At 44.6% G+C, this 11,735-nt stretch overlaps 1 protein-coding gene and 1 pseudogene across 1 annotated transcript; one reads left to right on the top strand and one right to left on the bottom strand.

The window, feature by feature from the left end:
- The first annotated feature begins 1,860 nt into the window (after window positions 1-1,860).
- Window positions 1,861-10,674, top strand: LOC147001835 (zinc finger BED domain-containing protein 4-like; annotated as a pseudogene).
- A 101-nt stretch (window positions 10,675-10,775) lies between these two features.
- Window positions 10,776-11,210, bottom strand: LOC110287826 (angiogenin-4). The gene has a single exon (XM_021154346.2). It carries the CDS (start codon window positions 11,208-11,210, stop codon window positions 10,776-10,778), a length of 435 nt encoding a protein of 144 aa, XP_021010005.1.
- Between the last annotated feature and the right edge of the window lie 525 nt (window positions 11,211-11,735).

Genomic DNA, 11,735 nt, shown 5'->3' with positions numbered 1-11,735 from the left:
GTTTCACTCTAAACAGCTTTGTGTTATGACAGAGCAAAAGGACTCGGTACAGAAAATACCAGGACTGAATTAAAAATGCTGCCCCATCCACTCATGTGATTGATTGATTGATTGGTGATTGATAGATGATTGATTTGTAGGAGTAGTTTGTCTCCTTCTACCATGTGAGTCCACAGATAAAACTTGGGTTATCGGTCTTGGTGGCAAGCATCTTAGGGAAACTTTTCTAATGAGGGGCATTTGAAAACCTCTACCTGTTTTCTGAAGTAAAGATGGCTCTTCCTGTGCTGAGCACAGACCCGCAGCCCACTTCTCAAACCCTTCCTAAATCTGAATACTCAGGAAGGCTGGGCTCACTCAGGTACTGGCTATGGATTGAGCATAGGGAAAGCAGGGCTTTGGTGGTATTGCATCTAGCAATTATTTTTCTAAATAAAATACCTAGGCATGTGTTCATAAACCTTTGCTAACAGGGCATTACCTACTGAGCCTGTGCATCTGACAGCACCCAGCAAGCTAGGTTGATACATAGCTTCTATACTTGAAACAAATCTGGTTGAAGAATGGAAAGAAAATAATCTTTCTATAACTTCCTTAAAACCCCACAGTTATCAAATAGCACTCGATAAACTAAAAAGATTAATGAGAGAATAACATAAAATAGACAAGTTTTAAATTTTTAATAAAATAGCTATGACAAATGAATGACTAAAGAGTATCCCATGAGAACTAATGCTTGCTTAAGACCAGAGGGAGACACTCAATGAATACAAAGGGAAATTTGAGGGCCTATGAGAAGGGGAAGAAACCCCTTACTTGGCAATCTGGCAAGGAAATATTCCATCATAATGAACAACTGCTTAAGGCCTTCACCCCTTGCCAGTAGTAAGCCTGCATTTTTCAGGAATGAAGAAGAAACCTTCTTTTCAAAAAGATGTGTACTAAACCCCTTATGCAACCCTGGTGCGCCTTGATTCTACCTTTGCAAATTATAATTCCACCCAAGACAGTCCCCGAGCCACCCTATGATCCCACATAGTGATCAAAAGATAAAAAGGGGTCACGAGGTGGCTCAGCACTTAGGACACTTGCTGTTCTTGCAGAGGACCTAGGTTTGGACCCCAGCATTCACCATGACCATCTGTAACTCCAGGTCAGGAGACCCAATACCTCTTCTGACATCCCTGGGTCCCAGGCACACATGTAGTGCCCATACATACATGCAGACAAAACACATATAGTAAAACAAAATGCACATAAAATAAAATAAGTAATATTTTGGACAGAGAGTAAGAAGAAAGGAGGGGAATGAATGGGCATGCCCGTCGCGCTGTCCGCAGCCCGCGGGCCCGCGCAGCACAGCGCAGCGCGGAGCCGGCGCCTCAGGTCTCTGATGGGCCTAGAGTTTGGAGCAAGAACTGGGAAGCAGAGCTCTAGAAGCATGGAGACCATACGTGGCCATGGTCATTGTCTCTTCACCCCATGTCTGCACTTTTTATGTACCTGGCTTCAAATACTTTAGTTTCTACTTCCGGTTGACCTACTGAGAGGAGGACATAGGAAATGAAGGACTGTGTGTGCCCTCAAGATGGTGGGGCTCCTGTCTTGGAGAAGAGGAAGAAGTCTATGCTGCACGCATTGGTGTATACAACAAGAAGTATTTGGTTGCAGTACTCCTACAGAACAGCACTCCATGCCCTGTGACAGTGTGCTTGTGTGAGCTTTCCAGTGACATTCATGGTCAGCCATAGTAAACAGCCTAGAAAATGAGATTATGAAAGAGTGAATAAAACCTACTTTAGGGTTCAAAAGTGGACATTATAAGCAGTTTTTTATTAACGTAAGATGTCAGAATGATAAAGCAACCAGGATAATTATGGTTGGTCATGGAGGATAAGCAAGAAACTTGTCCCAAGGGGGGCAGTGATTTTGTTTCTGACAAAGTAAATTTCAAAACAGAGGAGGAAGATGATGATCAAATTCCTTGTCACAGTTTGGAACAAGTGGACTTTAAAAGTGAGTCAGAGGATATGAGACAGACAGACAGTGGCGATGAACAGACAGACATCAGGGCAGCGAGCTGTGCCTGTCAGCCTTCTGGGAAGTTCTTAGCTGCCGAGAGTGAGGATGACTATGGCTCACTCTTCTCCCAGTATAGTAAGTAGCACACTGTACAACGTAGCCATGGAAGCTGTGACCCAGAGCCTTCTTTCCAGTCGACACATAAGCTCCAGGAAGAAGTCTCCAGCCTGGAAGCATTTCTTTATTTCCTCTCGAGATAGCACTAAGGCCATCTGCACATACTGTATGAAAGAGTTCAGTAGGGGCAAGAATGAGAAAGACCTGAGTACAAGTTGCCTCATGAGACATGTGAGGCGGGCACACCCCACCAAGCTCATTCAAGAAAATGGAAGTCTATCGGCAGGGTCCTCCTTTTCCCCTCCCTCTCTGTTGCTTCCACCACAGCCTGCAGATGTGGGAGACCTTAGCACTGTGCTCTCGCCTGTCAGACTTGTCCAGAAAATGGCTCCCAAGATCCCATCCCCTGATCAAATAATGGAAGAGTCTGTGACTGTAGTTTCTTCTGAAGAGGTGTCCTCTGATGTGTCTGTCACTGAAAAGTACAGCAGAGAGGAGGCCTTGGCAGGCTCCTCCCCCAACCTCTCCATGCTCCATTATGACGACACTTCAGAAACCATGGCAGACAGAAACCTTTCTCTTCCCAAAAGCACATCTGGGTCCAGGAGGAGGTCAGCTGTCTGGAAGCACTTCTACTTGTCACCCCTCGATAGCTCCAAGGCTGTCTGTGTCCACTGTATGAATGAGTTCAGTAGAGGGAAAAACGGGAAGGACCTGGGCACAAGCTGCCTCATCAGGCACATGTGGAGAGCACATCGCTCCATTGTACTGCAGGAGAACGGGGGCAACACAGGCATCCCACCATTGTACCCTATGCCCCCAACCCTGCTGCCTGCCCTGCTGCCCCCAGAAGGGGATCTCAACTCCACATCGTTGTCTCCAGGCAAACAAGTCAAAGAGTCCCCTTCTGCCTCCTCATCCCCAGACAGGCTTCCTGAGGACTTGTCATCACACACTAATCCTGGGGATGTGTCCCGGGAAGATGTGTCCATGTTGTCATCCTCTGATGACTTGGGGGAGGCCTCTGTAGTGTCCTCTCCAGAGAAGCAGCCAGCAGACACGGTAAATCCAAGGTTTGAATCAGGCACTGTCTTCCAGCAAAATGAGAAGGTGATGAGAAGACTGAAGTCGGAAGTCTGGCATCACTTTTCCCTGGCCCCCATGGACAGTCTCAAAGCGGTGTGCCGGTACTGTAGCTGCGTTATTAGTCGGGGGAAGAAGGGAGATGTTGGCACCAGTTGTTTGATGTGACACCTGTACAGACGCCACCCTGAGGTGGTTGGGAACCAGAAGGACTTTCTGGGTGCAAGTTTGGCCAACTCTCCATATGCCACTTTGGCTTCTGCAGAAAGCTCCTCCAAATTAACTGACTTGCCAGCAGTGGTCAGAAAAAATCATCAAGGTGTGTTTCCTACTAATAGCAAGAAGACCTCAAAGCTGTGGAATCACTTTTCTATTTGTTCAGCAGACTCAACAAAGGTGGTGTGCCTGCACTGTGGCCGGACCATCAGCAGGGGCAAGAAGCCCACCAACCTGGGCACCAGCTGTCTCCTGAGACATCTGCAGCGGTTCCATGGCCATGTACTCAAGAATGATGTCTCAGAGGCCACTCTGCCCCATTCTCCAGGCATCCGGAGGCCTCTAGGCACAGAGCTCTCAGGGCCTTCCTCTTTCCGTGACTCCACAGAGAAGTTCTATGACTCTCATCCAGTTGCCAAAAAAATCACAAGTCTCATAGCTGAGATGATTGCACTTGACCTTCAGCCATACTCCCTTGTAGACAACGTTGGCTTTAACAGGCTGCTCGAATACTTGAGACCTCAGTACTCTCTACCCTCCCCTTCCCTCTTCTCTAGAACAGCTATCCCAGCTATGTATGACAATGTGAAACAGATAATTATGTCACATCTGAAGGAAGCTGAGAGTGGTGTGGTTCACTTCACCTCTGGAATATGGATGAGTAGCCAGACTCGTGAATACCTGACCCTTACAGCTCACTGGGTCACCTTCGCATCCGCTGTCCGACCACATTGTGAGGACCACCATTGCTCAGCACTTTTAGATGTCTCACAGATCGACTGTGACTATAGTGGAAATAGCATTCAGAAGCAGCTGGGGTGTTGGTGGGAAGCCTGGGTGACTTCCATTGGCCTTCAGATTGGCATCACTGTCACTGACAATCCAAGCATAGGGAAGATGCTGAGTGAGGGTGAACACTCAAGTGTGCAGTGCTTCAGTCTCACAGTGAATCTGATTGTGAGTGAGGCTATCAAGAGCCAGAGGATGGTGCAGAACTTACTGAGTATTGCCCGGAAGCTGTGTGAGCGGGTCCATCGGTCAACCAGAGCAAGAGAGAAGTTATCAGAACTGCAGAAAGAGTACGAGCTGCCACAGCACCAGCTGATCCAGGATGTACCGTCTAAGTGGAGCACATCCTTCCACATGCTTGAACGTCTGATTGAGCAGAAGAGGGCAGTTAATGAGGTATCCATTGAGTGTAACTTCAGGCTCATCCGGCCGGATCAGCGCCGGGGTAGCTGGAGCGCAGGGTTGCCTGACACCCGCCAGCTACCCACGACCCCCGCCACAGGATTTTGGGACTGCTGGTGAGTGGAACACAGCTTCTGCTCCAGTCCAATCACGCGGGACCTGAGACTGCTCTGGTTGGGGAGAGAGAAATCCGGCCTACATAGGGCCACAAACCTCTTCCGGTCAGAAAAGCACCGGGGCAGCTGGGGCGCAGGGTCTGCTGACACTCGCCAGCTACCCACAACACCCGCCACAGGATCTTAAGACTACTGGAGAGTGGAACACAGCTTCTGCTCCAATCCAATTGCGCGCGGGACCTGAGACTGCATTAGTTAGGGAAGCAGAAACCGGCCTGAGTAGGGCCACAGGCCTCATCCGGCCGGATCAGCGCCGGGGTAGCTGGAGCGCAGGGTTGCCTGACACCCGCCAGCTACCCACGACCCCCGCCGCATGATTTTGGGACTGCTGGTGAGTGGAACACAGCTTCTGCTCCAGTCCAATCACGCGGGACCTGAGACTGCTCTGGTTGGGGAGAGAGAAATCCGGCCTACATAGGGCCACAAGCCTCTTCCGGTCAGAAAAGCACCGGGGCAACTGGGGCACAGGGTCGGCTGACACTTGCCAGCTACCCACAACACCCGCCACAGGATCTTAAGACTTCTGGTGAGTGGAGCACAGCTTCTGCTCCAATCCAATTGCACGCGGGACCAGAGACTGCATTAGTTAGGGAAGCAGAAAACCGGCCTGAGTAGGACCACAGGCCTCTTCCGGCTGGACCAGCACCGGGGTACCGTCAGCTACCCACGACCCCCGCCACAGGATTTTGAGACTGCTGGTGAGTGGAACACAGCTTCTGCTTCAATCTTTAAACAGTGACAACGATAACAACTAACCCCAGAGATTACCAGATGGCGAAAGGTAAACGTAATAATCTTACTAACAGAAACCAAGACCACTCACCATCATCAGAACCCAGCACCCCCACTTCGCCCAGTCCAGGGCACTCCAACACACCGGAAAAGCTAGACACGGATCTAAAAGCATATCTCCTGAGGATGGTAGAGGACTTCAAGAAGGACTTTAATAACACACTTAAAGAAATACAGGAGAACACTGCTAAACAGGCAGAAGACACTAAAGAGGAAGCACAAAAATCCCTTAAAGAATTGCAGGAGAACACTGCTAAAGAGTTACAAATCCTTAAAGAAAAACAGGATAACATAATCAAACAGGTAGAAGTCCTTACAGAAAAACAGGAAAACACATGCAAACAGATGATGGAAATGAACAAAACCATACTAGACCTAAAAAGGGAAGTAGACACAATAAAGAAAACCCAAAATGAGGCAACACTGGAGATAGAAACCCTAGGAAAGAAATCTGGAACCATAGATACGAGCATCAGCAACAGAATACAAGAGATGGAAGAGAGAATCTCAGGTGCAGAAGATTCCATAGAGAACATCGGCACAACAATCAAGGAAAATGTAAAATGCAAAAAGATCCTAACTCAAAACATCCAAGAAATACAGGACACAATGAGAAGACCAAACCTACGGATAATAGGAGTGGATGAGAATGAAGATTTTCAACTCAAAGGACCAGCAAACATCTTCAACAAAATTATAGAAGAAAACTTCCCAAATCTAAAGAAAGAGATGCCCATGAACATACAAGAAGCCTACAGAACTCCAAATAGACTGGACCAGAAAAGAAATACCTCCCGACACATAATAATCAGAACAACAAATGCTCTAAATAAAGATAGAATACTAAAAGCAGTAAGAGAAAAGGCCAAGTAACATATAAAGGCAAGCCTATCAGAATTACACCAGATTTTTCACCAGAGACTATGAAAGCCAGAAGATCCTGGACGGATGTTATACAGACACTAAAAGAACACAAATTCCAGCCCAGGCTACTATACCCAGCCAAACTCTCAATTAACATAGATGGAGAAACCAAAGTATTCCACAACAAAGCTGTTTATCAGGCTTAGGAGTTCTCTGGTGGAATTTTTAGGGTCACTTATATATACTATCATATCATCTGCAAAAAGTGATAGTTTGACTTCATCTTTTCCAATTTGTATCCCTTTGATCTCCTTTTGTTGTCGAATTGCTCTGGCTAGGACTTCAAGTACAATGTTGAATAGGTATGGAGAAAGTGGACAGCCTTGTCTAGTCCCTGATTTTAGAGGGATTGCTTCAAGCTTCTGACCATTTACTTTGATGTTGGCTACTGGTTTGCTGTAGATTGCTTTTATCATGTTTAGGTATGGGCCTTGAATTCCTGATCTTTCCAAGACTTTTATCATGAATGGGTGTTGGATCTTGTCAAATGCTTTTTCCACATCTAAGGAGATGACCATGTGGTTTTTGTCTTTGAGTTTGTTTATATACTGGATTACGTTGATGGATTTCCGTATATTGAACCATCGCTGCGTCCCTGGGATGAAACCTACTTGGTCAGGATGGATGATTGTTTTGATGTGTTCTTGGATTCGGTTAGCAAGAACTTTATTGAGGATTTTTGCATCAATATTCATAAGGGATATTGGTCTGAAGTTTTCTATCTTTGTTGGGTCTTTTTGTGGTTTAGGTATCAGAGTAATTGTGGCTTCATAGAATGAGTTGGGTAGAGTACCTTCTGTTTCTATTTTGTGGAATAGTTTGTGAAGAACTGGGATTAGATCTTCTTTGAAGGTCTGATAGAACTCTGCACTAAACCCATCTGGTCCTGGGCTTTTTTTAGTTGGGAGACTATTAATGACTGCTTCTATTTCTTTGGGGGATATAGGGCTGTTTAGATCATTAACCTGATCTTGATTCAACTTTGGTACCTGGTATCTGTCTAGGAACTTCTCCATTTCATCCAGGTTCTCCAGTTTTGTTGAGTATAGCCTTTGGTAGAAGGATCTGATGGTGTTTTGGATGTCTTCAGGATCTGTTGTTATGTCTCCTTTTTCATTTCTGATTTTGTTAATTAGGATGCTTTCCCTGTGCCCTCTAGTGAGTCTGGCTAAGGGTTTATCTATCTTGTTGATTTTCTCAAAGAACCAGCTCCTTGATTGGTTGATTCTTTGAATAGTTTTTCTTGTTTCCACTTGGTTGATTTCACCCCTGAGTTTGATTATTTCCTGCCGTCTACTCCTCTTGGGTGAATTTGCTTCCTTTTGTTCTAGTGCTTTTAGGTGTGTTGTCAAGCTGCTAATGTGTGCTCTCTCTAGTTTCCTTTTGGAGGCACTCATAGCTATGAGTTTTCCTCTTAGAAATGCTTTCATTGCGTCCCATAAGTTTGGGTATGTTGTGGCTTCATTTTCATTGAACTCTAAAAAGTCCTTAATTTCTTTCTTTATTCCTTCCTTGACCAAGGTATCATTGAGAAGAGTGTTGTTCAGTTTCCACGTGAAGGTTGGCTTTCTATTATTTATTTTGTTATTGAAGATCAGCCTTAGTCCATGGTGATCTGATAGGATGCATGGGACAATTTCAATATTTTTATATCTGTTGAGGCCTGCTTTGTGACCAATTATGTGGTCAATTTTGGAGAAGGTACCATGAGGTGCTGAGAAGAAGGTATATCCTTTTGTTTTAGGATAGAATGTTCTGTAGATATCTGCCAGATCCATTTGATTCATAATTTCTCTTAGTTTCTCTGTGTCCCTGTTTAGTTTCTGTTTCCATGATCTGTCCATTGGTGAAAGTGGTGTGTTGAAGTCTCCCACTATTATTGTATGAGGTGCAATGTGTGCTTTGAGATTTACTAAAGTTTCTTTAATGAATGTGGCTGCCTTTGTATTTGGAGCATAGATATTCAGGATTGATAGTTCCTCTTGGAGGATTTTACCTTTGATGAGTATGAAGTGTCCCTCCCTGTCTTTTTTAATGACTTTGGGTTGGAAGTCAATCTTATCAGATATTAGAATGGCTACTCCAGCTTGTTTCTTCATGCCATTTGCTTGGAAAATTGTTTTCCAGCCTTTCATTCTGAGATAGTGTCTATCCTTTTCTCTGAGATGAGTTTCCTGTAAGCAGCAAAATGTTGGGTCTTGTTTGTGTAGCCAGTTTGTTAGTCTATGTCTTTTTATCGGGGAGTTGAGTCCATTGATATTAAGAGATATTAAGGAAAAGTAATTGTTGTTTCCTGTTATTTTTGTTGTTAAAGTTGGCATTTTGTTCTTGTGGCTGTCTTCTTTTAGGTTTGTTGAGGGATTACCTTCTTGTTGTTTCTAGGGCGTGGTTCCTGTCCTTGTATTGTTTTTTTTCTGTTATTATCCTTTGAAGGGCTGGATTCGTGGAGAGATAATGTGTGAATTTGGTTTTGTTGTGGAATACTTTGGTTTCTCCATCTATGTTAATTGAGAGTTTGGCTGGGTATAGTAGCCTGGGCTGGAGTTTGTGTTCTTTTAGTGTCTGTATAACATCCGTCCAGGATCTTCTGGCTTTCATAGTCTCTGGTGAGAAATCTGGTGTAATTCTGATAGGCTTGCCTTTATATGTTACTTGGCCTTTTTCTCTTACTGCTTTTAGTATTCTATCTTTATTTAGAGCATTTGTTGTTCTGATTATTATGTGTCGGGAGGTATTTCTTTTCTGGTCCAGTCTATTTGGAGTTCTGTAGGCTTCTTGTATGTTCATGGGCATCTCTTTCTTTAGATTTGGGAAATTTTCTTTTATAATTTTGTTGAAGATATTTGCTGGTCCTTTGAGTTGAAAATCTTCATTCTCATCCACTCCTATTATCCGTAGGTTTTGTCTTCTCATTGTGTCCTGTATTTATTGGATGTTTTGAGTTAGGATCTTTTTGCGTTTTACATTTTCCTTGATTGTTGTGCCGATGTTCTCTATGGAATCTTCTGCACCTGAGATTCTCTCTTCCATCTCTTGTATTCTGTTGCTGATGCTCCTATCTATGGTTCCAGATTTCTTTCCTAGAGTTTCTATCTCCAGTGTTGCCCCATTTTGGGTTTTCTTTATTGTGTCTACTTCCCTTTTTAGGTCTAGTATGGTTTTGTTCATTTCCATCATCTGTTTGGATGTGTTTTCCTGTTTTTCTTTAAGGACTTCTACCTGTTTGTGTTATCCTGTTTTTCTTTAAGGACTTGTAACTCTTTAGCCATGTTCTCCTGTAATTCTTTAAGTGAGTTATTAAAGTCCTTCTTGATGTCCTCTACCATCATCATGAGATATGCTTTTAGATCCGTGTCTAGCTTTTCCGGTGTTTTGGGGTGCTCTGGACTGGGCGAAGTGGGGGTGCTGGGTTCTGATGATGGTGAGTGGTCTTGGTTTCTGTTAGTAAGATTATTACGTTTACCTTTCACCATCTGGTAATCTCTGGGGTTAGTTGTTGTCATTGTCACTGTTTAAAGATTGGAGCAGACTCTATGTTCCACTCACCCGAAGTCTCAAAAACCTGTGGCGGGTGTTGTGGGTAGCTGGCGGGTGTCAGCCGACCCTGCCCTCTAGCTATCCCGGTTCTGGTCAGGCCGGAAGAGGCCTGTGGCCCTACTCAGGCCGGTTTTCTGCTTCCCTAACTAATGCAGTCTCAGGTCCCGCGCGCAATTGGATTGGAGCAGAAGCTGTGTTCCACTCACCAGAAGTCTCAGAATCCTGTGGCGGGGGTCGTGGGTAGCTGGCGGGTGTCAGCCGACCCTGCGCTCTAGCTACCCCGGTGCTGGTCAGGCCGGAAGAGCTCCAAAGGGCTTCTTTAGTGACCTATTACTTAATAGACAACTTGGCTCTTTTGAAAATTCCCTGTACTGTCTGAAAATCAATTTAGCATCCACAGCACCATAAAAAGATGAAATCTACCTTCCACTGACTAGCAGGTAACGAAGAATATCTCTCTGTGTTCCAGCCCCTTTCCCCTGAGGTACAACAAGGAGAGAAAACCAGAAAAGCTAAAGTTACTGGGAACTAGTGATCTTCCAGACTGACTCTTAGTGGTTTTTGAGATATCTTTATTTCTGTGCATTATAAATCAGGAGAAGTATATTTCAGATAATTCATTTTCTGGTCCGTGACAGTGAAAGCTGAACCAGTGATCATGGCTGTGAGGGGAGATAAAAAGAAAAGAGACCTAGGTCTGTGCCAGGGGCCTGCTGTCTACGGACTGATAATAGACTCATCAAAGTGGACAGGCCAGCCATCTTCACAGGCTATAACAATATATCTGAAATCTTTAAAGGCTCGGTACCGGCATGGACGCTTGGGAGACCCTCCTGAGTGCCTGCAAGTGGTGATCTGGAAGGGAGAATTGCTTATTCTGAAGTTTTCTCCATAAGGGCTTCCATCCTCTCCACAGATGGCCTTGATGTTGTTCTTGGTGTCATGGATAAAGGTGTTGACTTCTTTGCAAGGCGAAATTAGCTTTCTTTCCTTCATCATACTTTCGCAGTACCTGTGATCCCGGCCCTTTGGCTTGGCATCATAGTGCTGTTTCAGGAATGTTTCGTACATTTCGTTCTGAGCCAGAGTTGGAGGAATCACAACCAGACCCAGCACGAAGACCAACAACAAAGGACGTGGGCTCATTGTCATCTCTTCCAACAGTGATTCCTGCCAAGGGCAAAAAAGCAGGAGTGGTCAGGCCATAGAATTACATTCTAACTGAGACTAAGTGGGTGGAGACTTTTCTTTTTGAAAAAACATGATAAAGCCGTGTCCTCAGCTACCTAATTTCATCTTGGCCTTGGCCTTCCTAACTGACTCAATGGCACAGTCATATTCCTCTATACCTTAGGTTCACTATCATCCATAGTATAACAGAACCTATTTATATTAGGGTAATATTTGTTATCAAGTTAAGTAATAGGTGATGCCAGTGATCTCCAGGTGGGGCAGTCTCTGAACTTTGTCTCTGTAACTCCTTCCATGGGTATTTTGTTCCTCCTTTTAAGAAGGATCTAAGTATCCACATTTTGATCTTTTTTCTTCTTGAGTTTCATGTGTTTTGCACATTTTATCTTGGGTATTTTGAGTTTCTGGGCTAATATCCAGTTATTACTGAGTGCAAATAATATGTGTTCTTTTGTGATTGGGTTGCCTCACTCTAGATGATATCCA

This window comes from Mus caroli, unplaced genomic scaffold (genome assembly GCF_978045245.1).
Source record: "Mus caroli unplaced genomic scaffold, Mus_caroli_1 scaffold_12, whole genome shotgun sequence".
NCBI classification, from domain to species: domain Eukaryota; kingdom Metazoa; phylum Chordata; class Mammalia; order Rodentia; family Muridae; genus Mus; species Mus caroli.
This window is presented reverse-complemented; position numbering and strand designations above follow the sequence as displayed.

Excerpts from the sequence above, each read along its gene's own strand:
- LOC110287826 (XM_021154346.2), bottom strand. The coding sequence starts at position 11,210 with ATGACAATGAGCCCACGTCCTTTGTTGTTGGTCTTCGTGCTGGGTCTG.